This window comes from Ctenopharyngodon idella, chromosome 13, assembly GCF_019924925.1.
Source record: "Ctenopharyngodon idella isolate HZGC_01 chromosome 13, HZGC01, whole genome shotgun sequence".
In the NCBI taxonomy this organism is placed as follows: Eukaryota; Metazoa; Chordata; class Actinopteri; order Cypriniformes; family Xenocyprididae; genus Ctenopharyngodon; species Ctenopharyngodon idella.
In genome coordinates, this window is record NC_067232.1 from 7516063 (window position 1) to 7537744 (window position 21682).

General features: G+C 37.6%; 2 protein-coding genes across 7 annotated transcripts; one reads left to right on the plus strand and one right to left on the minus strand.

The window, feature by feature from the left end:
* The first annotated feature begins 1033 nt into the window (after positions 1 to 1033).
* On the plus strand, positions 1034 to 3977 carry mtg1 (mitochondrial ribosome-associated GTPase 1). Its single transcript, XM_051918044.1, has 11 exons — positions 1034 to 1359; positions 1575 to 1639; positions 1713 to 1817; positions 1945 to 2031; positions 2133 to 2189; positions 2266 to 2356; positions 2844 to 2905; positions 2984 to 3080; positions 3186 to 3267; positions 3376 to 3488; positions 3628 to 3977. Exons 1-11 carry the CDS (start codon positions 1257 to 1259, stop codon positions 3723 to 3725), a joined length of 960 nt encoding a protein of 319 aa, XP_051774004.1. The 5' UTR covers positions 1034 to 1256; the 3' UTR covers positions 3726 to 3977.
* A 4101-nt stretch (positions 3978 to 8078) lies between these two features.
* On the minus strand, positions 8079 to 21667 carry si:dkey-191g9.7 (GRIN2-like protein). Of its 6 annotated transcripts, none has more exons than XM_051917982.1 (4): positions 21583 to 21667; positions 21032 to 21255; positions 12999 to 13288; positions 8079 to 10543 (listed from the first exon to the last, which is right to left on the minus strand). In XM_051917982.1, exon 4 carries the CDS (start codon positions 10531 to 10533, stop codon positions 9247 to 9249), a length of 1287 nt encoding a protein of 428 aa, XP_051773942.1. In that variant the 5' UTR covers positions 10534 to 10543; positions 12999 to 13288; positions 21032 to 21255; positions 21583 to 21667; the 3' UTR covers positions 8079 to 9246. The 6 variants fall into 6 exon arrangements, with proteins under 6 accessions (XP_051773942.1, XP_051773939.1, XP_051773941.1 ...); XM_051917979.1 differs by having other exon boundaries at positions 12999 to 13516; XM_051917981.1 differs by lacking the exons at positions 21032 to 21255; positions 21583 to 21667 and adding an exon at positions 16250 to 16918.
* Between the last annotated feature and the right edge of the window lie 15 nt (positions 21668 to 21682).

A 21682-nucleotide genomic window follows, 5' to 3' on the forward strand; every position in this document is an offset into this window, starting at 1 on the left:
TGAGTTGTCAACACAGTATATAACAATACAATATATAGGGTATGATTTTACCCCAAAAATCCAACATTTTGACACAAAATGATAACTGCAAAACATGTTTCTTTGCCTGGAGTCCAGCTGTTTCTGTGAATTGCAGCGACCTGTTTGCTTCTTTTTTTCTGTAGCTTTCAGCAGCCTGTAAAAATATGCCTCAGATTTTGTCAAAGCTATTCGTACAGTCAGTCGCAAAGCTCTGGATGTGTTTTGTGTGTTTTTGGCGGCATTCACGCTGAAAACCAATGCTGCCACTCAGTTTTTGCCACTCAGTGGGCGGAACCGCAGTCTTAACGGTCGACGGTGGCGTCACGTGCATACCCGCTATTCCTGCCTTTCCTATTCAAATTCCATTTGAACATTGTGTCAGTGTGGCAAATTCAATTCTAGTGAACTGAACTGGCAACACAGTGTAGAGAAATAATTCCGTTTTTATTACTCAACTATAAATGTTGGCACGTGAGGGCGCTAATGCTATAGCCTACTGTGTCTTTGTAAAAAAAAATCAGCATGACCCCCCCCAAGTCAGTTCACCTTTATTTATATAGCCTAGCGCTTTATACAACACAGATTGTTTCAACGCAGCTTTACAGTGATAACAGGAAAATGAGTCACTGACGCAATAAGAGTTCATTTCGGCTGTATGGCAGCTCTAAAAGAAAATGTGTCATTGTTCAGCTGAAGTCAGTAGAAATAAGATAGCCTACCTAAATAAAGGAAGGGTAATTTGAATCAGAATTAGGGTACATTACAAGACCACATGCTTTATTAACCCTTTTTTTAAGGAAATATAGGGAAGAATCAGCGTTTCAAATTTATTTTGGCCCAATATTTCATTCATAATCCCACTGTCAGTTATGTTAAACTCAAGCGTAAAAATAATGAAAACTTTAATAATGAGAATGAATGCATATAGAGTTTTGCAAAGTATTAGGCTATACCTGCTAAAGATATGCAGAGAATCTGGACACAGTCCTGCAGTTTTCCTCGGTCAATTGTCAGTGCGCTCTGTAGTTTCCCTGCCAATCCTGTAGGTGGCGATAATTGAGTTTCTTTCTATACACTCAGAGCATAGAAGAAGTATGGCATCTGTAGGAGAGTGATGTTTACTACAGTGTTTTAAATTAAATCGTTTAGAAGCCTTTAGTTATACGATTTTGTTGACAAGCAGCGATCTTAGTCTTGCAAATACATTCTATATTCAGACTGACCGAGCGGCCACGATGAGAATTTATCATTCTTTACTCAATGCTACCAAGTTTAGGAGAGTGTTTGACTTTGGTGAGCGAGAGGTGGCGCATTGGTTCCCTGGACATATGGCTAAAGGTGCGTGACACATACAAAAAATCACTTATCTGTGTAATTTTTTGTTACAGTTCTTCAAGACATGGGCCAAAAGTTAACATATAGAACAGGGGCATTTTTTAGTTACTGAGCATATTTGGGGCTGTCTTTCAGATAAAAGACATGTACTGTTGGTGTCTAAAGTTTCAAAAATGAATCATGTCATTATGCTCAACATTGTGACTTTCTCTTTTTAGGACTCAAGCAGATGAGAGCCAATCTAAGGAAGGTTGATTGCATTATAGAGATCCATGATGCTAGAATATCCTTTTTATGGCAGAGAATTTACATTTTGAATGATTAAACCTCAGTTAAACCCTCTTTAACTGGCCAACATACCCTTTTCTGGAAGAAATCCTTCTTTTCAAGAAAGCCTTGATGTCCGGCCACATTTACTTGTACTGAACAAGATAGATCTGGCAGACACATCCAAAAATCAGGTCTAATAATCTTATGCATGTCATTATTGCTTTGAATTTAAACTGCCTTAATAAATACAAAAACGGAAAGTACTTAAATAATGTGCTAATTAAACAGGATATAACACATTTTTTTATATTCCACCAGAGCATTGTGAAGCGGCTTGAGAGAGAAGGTGTGAGGAATGTTTTATTCACAGACTGCTTACGACAGCGAGATGAGAACGTCAAAAAGGTGAGAGGTGTTAGACATTACATCAGATATTTCTAAATTAAAGCTTGACTGGAGAACCTGGCACTTTATAATTTTAAACATTCTGTCTTTCACTGTTCCAGATCGTTCCTCTCGTGACAGAGTTGATAGAAAGTGGGTCACGTTTTCACAGAGAAGAGGTGAGTTTCTATTATTAATTTAGTGGCTTACATTTTGCTGTAAAGTTTTCTGACTTTGTTATTCATCTATGTGTAGGACAGAAGTTACTGTTTGATGGTCATTGGTGTGCCAAATGTGGGGAAATCATCGCTGATTAATGCTGTAAGAAGAACATATTTGAAAAAAGGTATTTATTTTATGTTTTGGAAATACTCTTCTTGCTGTAAGAAAGTCAATTAATATTAAAGTTAGCATGAAACTGAAGTTGCAATCGTCTTTTTTCCTTATTGTGACGTATATCCGAGTAAAATGGCTTCTCGAACAAGAAAAATGTAGGGCAGGATTTGATTTTGTCCAAATGGAATTGATTGAATTGTTGAATTGTTGTGGTTTGCTATTGGTGTGATCTCATGTGAGTGACAGGTTGTCCCGCCCTCATACCGAAAAGCATGTTATCAGAGAAGAGAAGAGATGCAAGAGGGAGAGGAAGCTATTTTGATTAAAGATTATGAGGCACATGAATAAACAAACAAATGATGTGCACAGATAAACCATTTATAATAAATATTGCAATATTCTATAAAAAATAAGAATTGTCGAATTTAATTTCATGGTGAATTTAGCAAACAAACAGAAGGTCTAAGCATTGGATATTTGTATTTTATTGCTCTCAGGCAAAGCCTCAAAAGTTGGAGGTGAACCAGGAATTACAAAAGCTGTCCTGACCAAAATTCAGGTTTGCTTTAATTAATTGGTGGATTTAATTAGGTTGATGTGTTCACACGTAGCATTAAATGACATTTTGTTTTACTAGGTCTGTGACAGACCCATTATTCATTTACTGGACACCCCAGGAGTCCTTCCACCTAAAATAGAGAACATAGAGACTGGAATGAAACTTGCGTTATGTGGTAAGTCCACAAATTTCAGAAAAAAAGATGCATATCTTAGTGTATAGTAGCTTTGTTGTTGTAATGTCATGATTGTAAGGGAAATGTTTTTTTTTTTTCAAACAGGTACCATTTTGGACCATTTAGTTGGCGAGGATATCATTGCAGATTATCTGCTTTTTTCACTCAACAGACTGGAAAGATTTAGGTAGGTTTTGTGGCGATAACTCTCAGTGAGTTTTGCAGTACAGTCATCTGTTGTGTATTTTATGAAGCAACATAAAGAATTTTATGATTGTGACAATTTCCTCTGTAGTTACGTTGAGAAGTACAATCTCGAAGAGCCTTGCGATGATATTCAGCATGTGCTGAAGTGTATAGCCGTAAAGCTCGGCAAGACAAAGCGTGTGAAAGCCATCACTGGAGTTGGTAAGTTGATTCATTCAGGCCACTCAATTTTTTTTAGTGAATTTACAGAACTTACATTTCTTAAAATACTGAAGCATTCAGTTGTTCATGAGACATAACTTATCCAATGTATTTAACCAATAACACATCAACTCTTTAGGCAACATCACTGTCCAAATGCCAGACTACAGTGCAGCAGCCTACGATTTCATCAGAGCATTCCGGAAAGGAGAACTTGGAAAAGTGATGCTTGACTAGTTGTGTTTTAAAAGGCCGATTTGTAACAGTTGCTGTGAAAGCTTGACTTTACTGTTTGTACGTTCAAGACTAGACACTGAGCACATAAGAGAACCACTTATTACTTTTAATGTTTTAATTAAAAGGTGGTGCACTGGGTATTTTGGACATTTCTTGTTTTTATTGTGTAGTTATCATGACAGAGGTGCATTGAATGTATTATTGTTCATTACTGCAATCGAAGCAAAAATAAATTATTCATTTTAATTTGAACAGCATTGGTATCTTGTGTGCATAAGTTTGTATGTGAAAAGCAAAGATTACAACCAGACGCCAATTGGCAACACAAAAGTTCTTATAACAATTTGATTTTCTACTTTCACAACATCAGCTGTTTTTCCATACTAATATGTCCATTTTATAAAATATTTGGCATGTAATTGCTTTCATGTCTAAAATTATAATCTTTTAAATTGATCTAACAGCTGGCAACAGTGCTTGTGTAATGTTATTATAAAACATCTTCAATTTCACTGCATTTTTTTAAACACTTGTGCACTTGATACATACTGCATTATCAAAAATTTCTACTAGAAATACAAAATTGTTTAAAGCATGACTAAGGTAGAAATTTAAAAACAGGATGTTTTCACACCCATAGCAATGGAAGTACAGGTACAGATAGAAACACATTTTTCATATTCTAAACATATTACAGCATACCTCTTCAATCTACACACAATTATTAGTTAAATGTGAACATAAATATTGGTAAACAGACAAAGGTTCATATAAAAGGTTCATGTTTGTGTAAATCTCAAGAACAGTGGTGTTTCTCCAACAGTTCAGCAGCAAAACAATAACAGTTTTTTTTTTTTTTTTTTTTGCAATGATGTAAGTCTATAGTTGTATAGTTACTAAAGCTCCTGTTGAAGCAAACAATGCAGTCTAACTTTTCAGATCCTATTCCTAAAGTGTAAACTAAACTAAATAGAGGTTTTGAATCTTTCTTTTGCCGTTGTATCCTCTTTGTTGTGCAACAGACACATTATTAAACATAGGTGTTGCACAGTAACATACATAAGCAGCTTATTAAGCTGTGCCAAACTGTGTCTTAAAACAGCCTCAAGGGGCAAAGTACATCACAAGGTTTATTGGTAGGAGCAGAGCAGAAAGTATAGGGGTAGTGGAGTCGTGCACTGTTGCACTTGATGTCCTGGCGAGGTAAAGCTCCCAGTCTGTTCTGTTACTGTAGTAATCATCTCCACGCTCTGAGCTGTCATCTGGTCGGCGCTGGGCCGACGCGTACCATCCTCCGGCTCCCAGCGCCACCACAGCCCCGGCCGCCGCTGCCGCTGCCACCCGCACAGCGGGGGAGCCGCGGGTGCGGGACGTCCGGCCGCCTCGGGCACTGCCCCGCGCTGAACCCCTGGCACCTCCTCTGCCACCTTTGGACATCACCTGATCGCACAGGAATGCTGAAAGCAGGAGAAATATCCAGCAGGTGGCGACAGCCCTGTTCATTCTGGATCACCCTGGGAATCGACGAAAAGCATGGAGATGAAAAAATGACCCCCCCCAATATTGCAGTGGCCTCTAATTGTATTTGAACACTTTCAGTCATAATTTTAGGATATTTAAGTCACACTTACAATGCATGAATACAATCGCATTTGATCAGTGGTTCTCAAACAGAGGGCCTCAGCAATCCTCCAGTGACTTAAAAAGGATTTTAAATGAGCCAAAGCAACTAAGAATCAATATATTTCATATTTTAATTCACCCCATCAACAACCTGAATATATGAGGTAACCAAAGTGTGATTTCTAGAATGGGAAAAGTCATGTATATTAATAAAATCTTATTATATAATTTTTTTCCCCCAGTTATGCCAAGCTCTAAAGTATTTTATTGGTTAAAAATCTTTATCCAGTAATTCATGAACAACTGAAAAAGTAATTGAGCGTTTGAATATTGGCAGTGGCAGGGCATTGGAGTCAAAAAGGTTGAGAGCCACTGCGTTAGATAAAACATTTAAAACTTCCAAAAGTATTTGTAGACTTTCTTGTTGTCAAACTATGTGGAACAGATGCATAGTTCATGTGATGAAACCAGTGACCTTGTGGGGAATGATGCAATGTAAAAAATGTTAGTAATTTTAACTGGGGGGAAAATGTAAAAAAGCTACAGAAAACAAACTGTTAACTTGGTTAACTTTGATTTGCCTAACTATTACACTGGATGTAATTTTACTGTAAAAAAATTGTTTACTTATTGTTTAAATATTTGTTTTCATATGTTTTATCCTGATGGTGTTTTGCAGGGGTAAACTTGTCTTTATATTGTCTTGTCACTGCATTTTTTTATGGTAAAGTTCTGGCAACCACATCTGCCATTTTTTTAACCATAATTTTAACAAACTTTTACTTAGTAAATATACAGACAGACAGTTAACACAAGCTACTTAAAGGGATAGTTCACCCAAAAAATGAAAATTCTGTCACCATTTACTCACTCTTATGTTGAACACAAAAGAAGATATTTTGAAGAATGTTGGTAACCAGACAATTAATGGTAGCCATTGACTTGCGTAGTATTTTTTTTTCCTGCTATGGAAGTCAGTGGCTACCTGTCTGGTTACCACATTGTTTAAAATATATTCTTTTTAGTCCAAAAATGACAGAATTTTCATTTTTGGGTGAACTAACTCTTTAAATGTCCAAAAAAAAAAAAAAAAAAAAAAGGAACACTACAACTGCAAAGTACTATTTAACAAAGGTCTGACATTTTGTTATGCCTGTTCAGGTTCATTAAGTTTGCTTGGTGATAGTGTCTCCATATGTGAATAGATTGCTTTGATATAGGCCTAACAAAGTCCAGAGAAAAACACAGTGATGATGGATAATGAGCTCATATTCTTAACAGTTACATTAAGCTGATTTGGTTTTAATGTCTTTGCCTTAAAATGTGGCATTTAATGTCGTGTATTTAATGAAGTGATGAATGGTAAGAAATCTGGCTATTCTCCAACTAGGTCACTAGAAATACACTCATTTACGGCTCACAATATCTACTAGAGAGATCAGAAGACTAAATTATCTTAACCTTGTGTTATTCTGATTATACAGTAACACAATTCATGACACTTTATACAATATATGAGGACAAAAATGCGATTTACATACATCGTTCGCCTGGTCACTAATTCAAAATGGTCACGATATCAATAATTCATTTAGTTTTTTAGAACACGATAACGCGCCTCATAATTGGCATTGGCAGCCTCCATGAGAACAGAGGCAGATATGAGAATAGACACGGATATGTCTGATAATATGACATTATGCATGCGACGTCGACTGATGTTCACACAAACCCAAAGCGTTTCTGTGGAGTCTCGCGACGGTGCCCGCATCTATGAAGTAGTATTGGTTAAATGCTACACCTCTGCAACAACCCGTCATTATGCATGTTCATTCATTTAAATCCTTTTATCTTTGGCAATATAGAGGCACTTACCTCCGTTTGTGCCCGTGTCCACAGAATAACCCACGATATCTCACTATCATGTGTGAGATGAGATCAAATCAAATGCACGCGTTATATAAGGCAGCACTGCTCGTAGTGTATGCTGCTGCTGGAGATGATGAATTAAGACATAGCAGGTGTAGTCATCAGGGTTGCTGCTCTAGTAAAAAGTAGCCTCTGTGCACTGTCTAGAAGAGCAACTGAATGTATTTAAATGCATCATTTTGCAACTGTATTTTACAATAAGATGCTTGAAGGCACACAATGTGGAAATACGGTCTTATTAGAAAATTTATGAACTGTGGCAATAGGCTAACTTAAATACTTATTCATTTATGGATATTTATGTCATGGAAATGGCTAGACAATATTCTGCAGTGGTCCATTATGTTGTACAACCACAGACCATGCAGTTTTGAACACAATAACACTATATATATATATATATATATATATATCTGTGTATCATAAGATCTGTGCATCAGAATATTTAATACTTGATTTAAATTCATCTTTGGGTATTGTTTTGTAAATATTCAGGTGCTTTTTCTTGCTTTAAATGTTCAATCAGTCTGCCTGTAAATGCATGGATCATGAACATGGATGATGAGACTATATATCTATAATGCTGTATTTATAATCACAGATATTGTCCATATTAGTGTACTAAACAATAGTCACTATAAAGAAACTAGAGTGGTCATATTGTAGTCAATATAAAGCAATATATAGAAAGCTTGTATGCATTTTGCTTACTTATGATGTGGTAACAATCAGTCAACATGGTAACAACATTAAATATGGTTAGAATTACAGATGCTGAGTGTTGTCAATTAACTGCCATATTGCTTTTATTTTTACAGTAGAATACAATTCTAATTCATTTGCTTTGGCAAATATATATATATATATATATATATAAGAAATGTCTACTGACAAGCAAGGACTAAAATAATTAGCTCACCTGCTACTGTACATCTAATATTGTAATATATATATATATATATATATATATATAATTAATTGGCTATTATTATTCAATATTAATATACACTCTTGTTTGGGGTCAGTAAGATTTTTATTCAGCAAGGATTCATTAATTTGATCAAAACTGACCATAAAGACGTTTACAATGTGAAAAAAATAGAAAGTTATAGAATTAGAAATAGAATTTTTAAATAAATGCTGCTCTTTTGAACTTTCTATTCATCAAAGAATCCTGACAAAAAAAAAAAAAAAAAAATACGGTTTCCACAAAAATATTAGGCAGCATTTATAATAAGAAATGTCTCTTTAGAGCCAAATCAGGATCATGTGACACTGAGGACTAGAGGAATCACAGGAATAAATTACATTTTAAAATACAATAAAAATATGAAAGATTTATTTTAAATTGTAATAATATTTCACAATACTGTTTTTACTGTATTTTAATAAAATAAATACAGTGAGCAAAAGAGACTTAAAAACATCTTACAGACCCCAAACTTTTGATTAGTAGCGTATTGTAAATAGTATTTCACTTTTAAAAGCAGTTACACATATTGTAAACAAATTGTGATACCCTCTATGTTACTGTCATGCCTTGACCAGCAGGTAGCGCCACAGTTATTGTATTCTCTTACCTCCATCACAGTGCTTAAACAATACAAGTTTTTAATTGAATGGACATGATTCCACATAGACTAATGCAAGACAGGAACTTAGTCATAATCATTATGTTTTACTGATGGAAAACATAAACCAAAGAGCAGTAAACTATAACAAAATAACCCACAATCTTTCTCTAAATTATGATTTTTTTTTTTTTTTTTAATCTACTTAGCAATCTACTACAGCAATTAAGTGAGGTGTTAAAAATTAAAGGAAGACATGATTTTTTTCTGAAATGTATTACTGTTGCTATAGTACTGTAGCTAAAATTCCCTATTTTGAACCTCTTCTTTACTTGGTTGTCAAATCTATACCCAAGAGTATTTAAAATATCTATTTGGGGTCTCAGTTAGGTTGTTCTTTAGTCCACTGCACCAGTGGTGCGAGAACAGCAGCCTGGGCGGCGCAGAGATCCCAGTAACCCCTTTTTTCTCTTCTGGGTCGATCCTGAGCTGTGCTGGGATGTTGTCGTGTTCTGGCGTGAGAGCTTCGCCGCTATTCCCTTAGTCTCTTTGATCTGTATCTCTAGATGTTTCTGAATCGCATGTCCGAGTTCCTCAGGGTCGACCGAGGCCCCGTACACCTCCCAGGTCATGCCCTCTGCATCCCATTTCACCTCCCTCACAGGAGACTTTTGACTCTTTGACACCGTTTTCCCACACACATTCCTCTTCTCCTCAGCCAGGCACACTTCTGGGAACACGTGCTGGGGATGTTTCTCAGAGTCCTGACCCACTTGCACTCCTACATCTCTCAGTTCATTTTGTGAGGTCATGGTCTCCGCTTCCCTTGTGGTCTTTTCATCCACCCACTGTTGGGTGCCAACTGGACGCAACGGACCAGGCCAAGAGCAGTCCAGATTGCAGCAGCGGAGGAGTCGCTTACCATCCAATCCTGTCTCACTGACGGATGAGATAAGCCGAGGAAGAGCAAGCAGGTTGTTTGCTGACACTTGACCCTTGTAGTTTTCCTCCATTCCTACCAAGTGTGGAAGCAGCTGCGCTGGGGCAGGAATGGGCTGCGGGTGGCAATACGCCGCAAATGTGTCTTCGACGGCTCCATGGTGGAAGTGTGAGTTACAACAAACAGCCTCTTCGAATTTGGGGCAGGTGGATTCTGGAATGACTTCACAGATCTGAATGAAGCCATGTTTGGCTAGTTGAGTGGGGCTGCCCGACCCACTACTTCCTGCTCGGGTGGACGTGGTCAACGTATTGCTCTGCTGAAGCGGCATGGCCTGCTTACACACTAAAGAAGGAAACGACTGTGCACAAACATCCTGGTCTCGTCCCTGGCAAAAAGTGGCGCCTGTTTCACAATAGAGAGGAGAAGCTGTGGCCTCTTTGAAAATCTGCAAGCTGTCCGAGTGGCTTCTTTGTATTGATAACAGACTGTTCTCTTTTAGGTCCTTGTGAGAGGACAAGGCATGTTCCCTGTGTACTGTCAGTGAACATGCAAGTTTATTTTGATGTTGGTCAGTCAGGCTGCTGTCTTTGAGGTCTTTTGGGGAGAATGATGCTTCATTGGAGCTCTTCAGGAGTACATCTTCAGGCTTCACCTCTGCTGAACTGCACTCAACTGTGACAACAGGGTCTGAGGGGATGAGGCCCCCTGGTGGGAATGACGCTGTGTGCCCAGTCTCTGCCATCAGATATCTGCTGGAAATTAATGAAAAAAGGAAAGTGTCTTTAATATGAAAAGTACGGTGACTGAGAGGGAACATGTTCGGTTCACTTAGTTTTGTCGTGGCCATGACAATTTAACTCGGAGGAATGTGCTAATAAGTCATGGCCACAAGCTCATTTTTTTGAGGTAACGACATCCTTATGCCGTGACTACACGATGTAAAGTCGTGGCCTCGAGATCCTATGTTGAGGGTACGACAAATATTTCTCATGGCCACGAGTTAAATGCGTAAACAACCTACGCAACCATAGCAACCTGGAATTATCAGAAATGGATAGGCCTATAATAATATTTATTTTTAATTAAGAAAAAGTGCTGAATTAAGAAATGATTATATTAACATATTGCCTATTATATTCCGTTTAACTCAGTTGTTTACAACTCAGTTGTAACTCAGTTGTTAAACTCGATGTTGTTCCCTCAGCATAAGAAGTCATGGCCACGAGAAAAATATGTCGTTCCCTCAACATAGGCTTATTATCATGTTCCCACAAATTAACATCTCGTGGCCAGGACATATTATTACGTTCCCACAAGTTAATATGTTGTGGCCATGACAAAACTAAGTGAACCGAACATGTCCCCTCCCGGTCACCGTGGGAAAGCCTGGAAAACAACATGGGTTGGATTAACTAAGTAGCTACTCAAATCAGATTTTTCTTTAAATTAATAGGAAAAAAAGAAATTAATACTTTTATTTGGCAAAGATGCATTAAATTGATCAAAAGTGACAGTAAAGACAGTTATAATGTTACTAAAGATTTCTGTCAAATAAATTAACTTTCTATTCTAATCTAAAAATGTATCAAAGTTTCCATAAAAATGTAAAGCAGCACAACTGTTTTAAACATTGATAATATAAGAACTGTTTCTTGAGCATCAAATCAGCATATTAGACTGATTTCTCAAGGATCATGTGACACTGATGACTGGAGTAATGATGCTGAAAATTCAGCTTTGCCATCACAGGAATAAATTACTTATAAAAAATATATTAAAATAGAAAAAAAGTTATTTTAAATTGTAATAATATTTCAATATTTCTGTTTTTATATTGTATTTTTGTTTGTTTCCACCTGGTATTAAGATGCGTTTTGGTCGATCAGATCACAAGTGGACGGCGCTAAATACAGGTGTAAACGGGGTGTAAAATGTTTTGAGCTTGTCCACTTTCAACCACTTCCAGAGGTAGTCAAAAACGCATTCAACCGGATCACTTTTGTAGTGGAAACACTCATGTGGTCGAATGCGTTTGAACAGCCACTAAAGACCGCCTACTGACCTAACGCATAAACATTATGGGAAGCGCGCGAGCCAGACAGGATTTAAACTTTGTCAGCTGAAGACCCAAGTTTGGTTTGAAGATGAAAAACGTACCAAGCACAATGTTCTCTCATCATTCCTGATTTCTAACACACGCTCACAGCGTTCGGCGTGGTCTCGCGGCTGTTAGAGCAAAAATGAAAACTGATGTGTATATTTTTGAGTCATCTCTGGGCACGTTCATATGTAAATCGCGCAAGCTTATTTTGTCAATTAGTTCGAAAGATCTGAAAAAAAAAAAACCCATATATTTACCCGCCCATAGACCCTCTCCTCGAAGAAATCAGGACAGAAGTGGTTGAAAGTGGACAAAAGAGACAGATTAAATACCAGATGGAAACGGGTGCGTGTCTCCCTCTTCCACTTGTGATCCGATCGACCAAAACGCATCTTAATACCAAGTGGAAACAGGGCCTAAAAGACTTTCAAATACATTAAACAATTATAACACTCCCAAACATTTGAAGAGTACTATACATATGTATATATATCAAGACACTACCTATTTGTCTTGTGGGAAGCCAGCTGTTTCTAAGGGTCTCAATTCCACAGTGGTTATTTTCTCACCCTTCTGTCCCTATATGCATTCATTACAATATGTGTGGTGTTGTTATAGACATTGTAAAGAACCAACCAAAACAAGACTGGTACTTTTGGTACAGCTTTCTTAAAGTGGTCCAACACCTGTTTTTGCCCACTATTCCAGGCTTTGATTTGGTTTTCAGTGATATATCTTGTTCGTATCTTGAAAAAAAACATCTATAGTCTAGCAACAAATTATTTGCATTAGACATCGTAAATAACTTCAAATTAAAACATGCTCGGTATTTAGATTATAATTCTAAATGTTCAAATTATGTTTGTTTTTACTTTAAGAGTCTTTCATAAATGATAATAAGTTCTATGTCACACATGAAAAGAATGTGCTATAATAAAACAGCCTCTCATTATTAATTAATTCAAGGCCTGAGTGCATTTTTCTTCCATTAAATCCAAAAATACCTGTCTGGCAAGGTGAGAACTCCATCCTGTGCATCTAAACCCATCCACACACATACATCAAAAAACAATGGCAGACAGTTTTTTCAAAAAAGAAATGCTTACCTCGTGTCCCGGTCACAGATGAAGCTTCCTTTTTAATGTCTTCTCTGCCCCGTCTTTACCTGTCCACTCTCTCTTCAATGATCTCTGCGGTCATCCCAGACTCCCAAGGGTGCAGCGTCAGTCCAGGTCCTTATAAAGGCAGAATCCGTCGGCATATCTCTCCATCACACGTCACCCATCCTGGCCCTTGTCCTCTCCTTCAGCATCCCCACTCCAGCAGTGAAAAAGATGGAGGGAGCTTCGGGATTATACTCGTCTTTCATCTGATTACAAACCAGCCTCAGTCACATCTTCAAATCCCCAGGCAGGAGAGCGCGTATGTGTGTATGAGAGAGAGAGAGAGAGAGAGAGAGATGAAGGAGGAATGTGTGCGCCTGTGTTTGTGTGGGTGTTGTGGGGAAAGACTGTGTGTGATGTGGTGGAGGGCTGAAGGAGATTGGATACTAAGAGGAGCAGAATATGGAGATGAGGAGGTGCAGCAGTGGTTAAGCCACCGGCGTTGGTGCCACTTCATGCATCTGACAGAAAATAAAGGGGAAACTTATGAATGAATGTGAAGGAAATCAGTGGATGGACAGCCAAATTATCTCTCCCTCACTCCCTCCCCCTCGTCTTCAAATGCCCTCACTATCTGTTATGAACGAGCATACACACACAAACACAGTGGGAATGTATTTCTGTCTTTCACCTCTTTCTTTATAAAGTGCCACTCCCTCTCTAGGTCTCTGTGGCTTAACCATCATTCTCCCCCTGTTGCTATGGAAACAACATTTCTCAATGGGGCTGAGATGAATCTTCTTTTATTCGTAATACTGTGATATTATGTATTGTCTCTCTCTGTGTACACAGACTATTATGGGATCACTAAAATGAAGTGTAAATAACACTGGTGCCTTTGAGAGACATTTGTGGGCAAACAGTTCATTCAACAGTTTATTACTTGTTTTCTGGGTGCTCTAGGCGAAAGACTATCTATCTATCTATCCATCCATCCATCTGCACGATATATCGTTATTTCGTTTAAGCATCGAAATCGTGAAGTGCGCAAGATGGCGCGAAAGAGAGCTCAATTCTAAACGTGCGGCTATTTTCTGTGCACACACGCATACACACACAGAGCCACGCAGACGCACGTGAAAACCGAATGCTGTTCTCTTACGTGTCTATTTGGACACATGCATGCAAAAAAATTGTCAAAATGCACAACATCGAGTATCCTCGTAAACACAGTAGCTTATGGCTTAGGTGAACTAAACAATTGAGGGGGAAAAAAACGGATGTGTAATCCGTATTTTGGATCCACGCATTCTGTATTAAAGTGACAGCAGCCTAATATTCCTGCTTCTTTTTGTGTCATGAATGTTAATCAAACAACAAAATACAAAGAGAAAAATCACTTTTATAGTTTTAACACAGATTAATTATATTTAATTTATACAGTGCACTCATAGCACACGTACATCTCGGAGACATCTATTTGATGTGCGTGTTTACGTCTAGAAGACGTATTTTTTAGAGTGTTTGCTCATCTGCAATATGTCTACATTTCCTGTCAGATGTCAAATAGACATTTAGAAAATGTCTTTAAGATATTTATGATTTAGAATGTATGTAAAACTGACATCTTAAAGACGTCTATCAGATGTTTGTAAACAGCAGATGCTTTCCAGATGAATTGATCTTTAACAGACATCTTGCAGATGTACATGTGCTATCTAAGATTATTCAATTTATTCAATTTTTTATATTTGATTATTCTATCTATCTATCTATCTATCATCCATTCATTTATCAGTGTTGCAGAAGGAGAGAAGCCCCAAGGCACAACATCTGGAGAGGAGTGTGATCAGAAGCACACAGATTAAATACAGAAACAGACGAAGAGAGAGAAAACAAGCCACAAAGCAGCCGACAACAATCATCAGTCTTGTATAAGGATTGATGCTTTCTTTTGTCAGTGTGTTAAAGATGGATGTGGCCACTACTGATGTGGCCATTTTTCAAAATGAAATTGGGCTTTGCTTGTGCTGCTGACACAATTTTGAGGGTTTTTCTGACTCATATTATAGAACAACATCACAATAAAGGGCTGAGGCAAAATAGGTGATCTGACCTTATTTACAGAGAGTTTCAAATTCTGCTCTGTAAAATGTAGACAAAAACTGCTACATGCTCAAAGAGTGCATTCTGAGCTGCATTGTTGATAAGAGAACACTGTTGGCCGGGCAATGGAGGGCAGCAGATAGGAACGAGGTTAAGCAATGTAGCTGTGTCTAATAAACAAAGGAACTGCTGACACCCATTCAGTCACTCAGTATGAGAAAAAATGTACTTATTAGCCTACTGATAAAAACAAGACAGGAAGAGAAAGAGTCCCAAAAAGACTCAAAATAATAAGCACCTTTACAAAATGGGTGAATACAAATGAATGAAGAGGGAGGAAGGGAGTTACTGTATGCACATTGATATTTTTAAGCACATATGGATAAATATATATATTTGGTGCACAAAAATTCTACAGTGTGTGGAACACACACAAATCTAGCAGGATTAAATATAATAAAACCCACTTCATCCATAATTTTCACAATAAAATGACCTATTCCATCATTTTCCATATGTGAACTTTGATCTTTGCGTCTCGCACAAATATGTAACTTAACAGAGAGAGTGGTGCTTTTCTACTTCTGGCTTCATATATCTGCTGGAAGTGAAAGGGAAAAAGGTTTCTTTAATGTGAAAAGCCTTGAAAACAACATGGGGTGTGTTAACTGAGTTACTCTAATCAGATTAAATTAATATTTTTATTCAGCAAAGATGCAATAAACTGATCAAAAGGGACAGTAAAGACATTTATAGTGTTACTTGAGATTTCTACTTTAAATAAATGCTGTACTTTTGAACTTTTTGTTCTAATCTAATTCTGACAAAAAAAAAAATGTATCCCTGTTTCCACAAAAATATAGAATAATGTAAATAAATGCAGCCTTGATAAGCAAGTTATATGTGAATTAACAGAGAGAGTGGTGGCACTAAAACACTTTTTTAATTCTGGTAGAAAGTATCAGCATAATCAGAAACACTTCAATATTAAATCACATTTGAAACTATAATATTCAGAATAGAGCTCACCAAAATTATTTTAACTAAAGCAGGCCCAGTGGTAAAACAGTTAAAAATTATTCTCACTGTCACTTTTTTTTTTTTTGGTGAATAATCATTTACGCCGACTATGATCATTTTCTACTGACCTTGCATAGGACTTTAGTCCTTTGGTGGTCCTGGGTCCTCGTGCCTGTCTCAGGTTTCGTTTAATGGGACTCTGAACTTTCTCTTATGAAAGATAGTCCTTCAAGTATGAGTCATGGCTGTTCCAAAGGGCACTACTGTTTCATGTCTCTTCCCCTGGAGCATTTTTTCCTGTCCACTGTTCACACGACTACCTGAACTCCAGCCACACCCACACCGGCATGTTTACATTCTCACCTTCAGATGTTAAAGTGTCAATACCAACCTTTAGCTCAATTTATTCAGTACTGCCGCTCCCTATATATTCAGTTTCAGAAACATTACAGGTTTTTTTTTTTTTTTTTTTTTTTTTACAATCGCTAGGACGCATCTGTAAATACTAAGGTCACTTTTTCAAAATTCTTCACACAGTTCTCCTTACTTGGCACAGTAGTTAACTTCACATTCAAAATGCAGTAAACCAACTAAAACACTTCGTACATGTCTCAAAATCAAGCCATTCTTCCATAACACTAGCAAAGCTTGACACTCAACAAGCAATGTGCCCACTTTTTTCACTCATAAAACAACGATCTAAAACACACTAACAGCACGTACTACAGTAGCATTATACAATGTTTTCTTTTGTCAAATTTCTTTATGAAACAATAATGGCAGCTCTCTACTGTTTAGAATTCACTGCAGTATATGTTACTGTCAGGGTTATGTTTTGTTCTGTCAGTTTAATTTGTGTTTCAGTTTGGTTTTCCCTGTTCCTGCTTTGCCTCAGTTCTCATTCATTGTTAGTTGCCTAGGTTGCTAATCAAGTTACACATCTGTTCTGTTATGTTGATTAGATCCTGGTGTATATAAGTCTTTAGTTTTCCCAGTTCTGTGTTTGTTGTCTTAATGTGTATGTGTAGATGTTTTGTTAACTCTCAGTGTTCATTAAAGTCTCCAGTATCCTGTTATTCCCGTTTTACTCTTCTTTGGATTTATCTACACAGCCTACATGTGGTCCATGTTTACATTACAGTACAAAATTATTCCTAAGTCCCCTATATTATAGATGGTAATGAAATTGAAAGACTAAGATCTGTGTAGGTGTTCAGCTACATCTAATTGCATTTCATTCTTTTAGTGTCAGAATATATTTCAATATGGTATTACTGAAGAAATTATCTTATTCCGTTTTGTATTATGTTATCGTTTTGAACTTAAGTTTTGAAAAGAGTATGTAAACGTGCAAATTGGCCTGTAGGTACATAGAGTTTTGGCAGTGGTTGTGTTTAAGTGAGAAAAGAATTCATGTCATTTGAAAGAAGTAGTTATTGAATGCATTTTGTGTAAAGCAGTGATAAACGATCCACAGTTTAGCCCACATAGACTGTTAATGTGCTCATGTAACAAACGTAGGCCGGTAAGAGCTGTGTGTGTAAATCTCACTCCCCTGATCTCACTCCCCGCTCTAGCGACTGACACTAGAGACTGCGGCCTTTAGCCTCCTCGTTAGAGTGCCCGACTCCCATGATGGCAGACCTGGGTTTGAGTCCCGCTTAGAGCGGCCTGTTCGACCAGGAGGGGTTACATTGGTGCCGTGACCCAGATGGGAATGAGGTTTAGAGGGGTGAATGTAACGAACGTAGGCCGGTAAGAGCTGTAAGTGTAAACCTCACTCCCCTGATCTTAAGAGGCGCTCTAGCGACCGACACTAGAGACTGCGGCCTTTGGCCTCCTCGTTAGAGTGCCCGACTCCCATGACGGCGGACCTGGGTTTGAGTCCTGCTTAGAACGGCCTGTTCGACCAGGAGGGGTTACATTGGTGCCGTGACCCAGATGGGAATGAAGTTTAGAGGGGTGAATGTAATGAACGTAGGCCGGTAAGAGCTGTAAGTGTAAACCTCACTCCCCTGATCTTAAGAGGCGCTCTAGCAACTGACACTAGAGACTGCGGCCTTTGGCCTCCTCGTTAGAGTGCCCGACTCCCATGACGGTGGACCTGGGTTTGAGTCCTGCTTAGAGCGGCCTGTTCGACCAGGAGGGGTTACATTGGTGCTGTGACCCAGATGGGAATGATGTTATGAGGGGTGAATGTAACGAACGTAGGCCGGTAAGAGCTGTGCGTGTAAATCTCACTCCCCTGATCTTAAGAGGCACTCTAGCAACTGACACCAGAGACTGCAGTCTTTAGCCTCCTTGTTAGAGTGCCCGACTCCCATGCCGGCAGACCCGGGTTTGAGTCCCGCTTAGAGCCGGCGGTTCGAATAAGAGGGGTTACACACACTGTGTGAAGTTTCGAAAAAGTGACCCAAGTATTGAGAAACTGGTTCTATAGCGATTGTAAAAAAAAACTGTAATAGAAGTGTGCTGCTGGTTTTGTAATGTCAAACTAATTTCAATTTATTTTCAGTTCACCACTTTAGTATTTTTTGTAATTGCTAAACTGCAGTTTATTCAATCTGATGCTGATGTGGAACAGAAATAAATTACAGGATTTGTACTGCAGCACAAATATAAAGAAGATTAATGCCATGATACATCATTGCCACTTTGCAGGAGATTATGAAAGCCGTAAATCTGTAATTTTTCATAACCCCAATGGAGATTTGATGTGCACATCCATAACCAAAGATCAGTGCACCCCTTTTTTTTTTTTCTCCTCTCCATCACTTTTGCTTTCTTGTGGAAGTTGATAACTCTGAAGGATCAGCAGATTAACCTCTGTGTGATCTGTAATCTGTAAAGGTCATGCTGTAATGTTCCACAACAGCAAGCATCGATTAAGCTGTAGATTAAAGACATAGGATGAACTTGCTGAGATACAAAGATTTTGACATTATAATCTTTGTAGCATCCTTGAAAGGAGCAGCGCAGTGTTCATTCAAACCTGTTCTGTGTGGTTTTGAGTGTTTGTGTAGCTGTAGTGATTTAGATATAGCCATGCCAGATTACAACCGTAACATGAACGTCACAGCTGCAGTTCTCTAATGAATCTTGACACAAGGAGAGGAAAACCAGCCCAGCTGCCTTCCTTCAATGAATATAAATCAGCATGTTCATCTCAGTTGGTGGTAGATACCTCATTTTTGAGGTTAAGAAACAGTATTTGAGTCAGTACTTGAGCTACCTGGTAATTTCTTTCAAGCAGTAGCCTACTGGTTCTGTACATTTTAAAACAGGAATATGCCTGTTTTGCAATTTAAAGTATGTCTGTAAAAGGTTTATGCAGAAATATGCTTTAGTTAAAAACAGGCACTTAAACTCTATTATTCAGGAAAATAAACAGTATGCCAACAGGATGTAAATTAATAAGAAAAATAAAAAAGTATGTACAGTGGCAAGAAAAAGTATGTGAACCACTTGCAGAATCTGTGAAAATGTTAATAATTTTAACAAAATAAGGGAGATAATACAAAATGCATGTTATTTTTTATTTAGTACTGTCCTGAGTAAGATATTTTACATAAAAGACGTTTACATATAATCCATAAGACAAAAAAAAAATAGCTGAATTTATTAAAATAACCCCATTCATAAGTATGTGAACCATTGATTCTTAATACTGTGTGTGGTAACCTGGATGATCTACGACTGTTTTTTTATTTTGTGATGGTTGTTCATGAGTCCCTTGTTTGTCCTGAGCAGTTAAACTGAGCTCTGTTCTTCAGAAAAATCCTCCAGGTCCTGCAGATTCCTCAGTTTTTTAGGTTTTTTTGCATATTTGAACCCTTTACAGCAGTGACTGAATGATTTTGAGATCCGTCTTTTCACACTGAGGACAACTGAGGGACTCAAACACAACTTTTAAAAAAGGTTCAAACATTCACTGATGCTCCAGAAGAAAACATAATGCATTAATAGATGGGGGTGAAAACATTTGGAATTTGAAGATCAAGGTAAATTGTATTTAATTTGTCTTCCGGGAAACATGAAAGTATCTTCTGTTGCTTCCGAAGGGCAGTACTAAATGAAAAAAAAAATGATATTCAAGCGAAATAAGAAAAATTTGGACCTCTTCATCCTGTTCAAAAGTTTTCATCCCCCGACTCTTAAAGCATCGTATTTCCTTCTGAAGCATCAGTGAATGTTTGAAACTTTTTTAATAGTTGTGTTTGAGTCCCTCAGTTGTCCTCAGTGTGAAAAGATGGATCTCAAAATCATTCAGTCACTATTGTAAAGGGTTCAAATATGCAAAAGATGGTGGAAAACTGAAGAATCTGCAGGACATGGAGGATTTTTCTGAAGAACAGAGCTCAGTTTAACTGCTCAGAATAAACAAGGGACTCATGAACAACCATCACACAACAAAAAAAACAGTCGTAGATCATCCAGATAACCACACACAGTATTAAGAATCAATGGTTCACAAACTTTTGAACTGGGTCATTTTAATAAATTCAGCTATTTTTTTGTCTTATGGATTATATGTAAACATCTTTTATGTAAAATATCTTACTCAGGACAGTACTAAATAAAAAATAACATGCATTTTGTATGATCTCTCTTATTTTGTTAAAATTTTGCACATTTTCACAGATTCTGCAAGTGGTTCACATACTTTTTCTTGCCACTGTATGTTAAATATTGCAGTTTGGGTATGCATTTTATTATGAATAGGCTGGCTGGGTTTAAATGTTTATTAAAAAGGCACTGTATCTTTACTTTGAGCATTTCTTATTGTGAAAAAGATTCACATCTTCAACATTTGTAAGCTCAAGTATATTAAAGTGTATATGATGGGTACATGAAAATACTACTGTACTTTCTACTAATACTACTAGTACTGCACAACAGAAATGACTCACCTGTGATTTTCTCCTGGTGGTTATTTATTGAGCTATTGCTGTGATGTAGAAGGTGGAGGTCTACTCAGTGGATGGTGGAGGAACACACTGATTAGGCTCGGCTGGGTGCTGTGGCTTGTGTAATATGGACAGATGAGAGTGGATGAACTCTGGGCATGTGGCCTGTTGTACCAATCTCCTGCAGAGACTACCCATATGTTTCACTCTGCAAAACATGCCCTGTCCTGCGAAACATGCCCAGCATTTGTTTAATGCAAACATGTATACAAAGCCTCAAAGATAGGGGTTCCCTCAGCTGTCATAATCATTTGTCACATGAATCAACAGCCTGACCTTATCAGGTTGAGAGTAAACTGTCAGAATGTTCATAACACAGTTTACATACATAAAACAGAGCTTTAACAAAGGGGGAAAAAAAAAAAAAAAAAAACTATAATTGGTACTCTGACTTCATTACACAAGTTAATTAAAATATTAGGTTACCATGACTGACAAATAATCAGATTGTAGATGGTAATTGGCATAAAATTAGACTGCAAATAGATACTTACTGAACTGGTTTCTCAGCTTTTTCTTTATTACGATAATGAAGGTTTGCTCCCTGAGGCCATTGAAAAGAGCTGCGCTGACAAACAAGTATTACGCACTGAA

What these genes read in the sequence shown, in the direction of transcription:
- mtg1 (XM_051918044.1), top strand. Translation starts at nt 1,257, where the DNA reads ATGAGAATTTATCATTCTTTACTCAATGCTACCAAGTTTAGGAGAGTG. An exon ending in CTGTCCTGACCAAAATTCAG is followed by an intron (nt 2,906 to 2,983) that starts GTTTGCTTTAAT and finishes TTGTTTTACTAG; the next exon opens with GTCTGTGACAGACCCATTAT. An exon ending in GAAAGCCATCACTGGAGTTG is followed by an intron (nt 3,489 to 3,627) that starts GTAAGTTGATTC and finishes TCAACTCTTTAG; the next exon opens with GCAACATCACTGTCCAAATG.
- si:dkey-191g9.7 (XM_051917982.1), bottom strand. Translation starts at nt 10,533, where the DNA reads ATGGCAGAGACTGGGCACACAGCGTCATTCCCACCAGGGGGCCTCATC.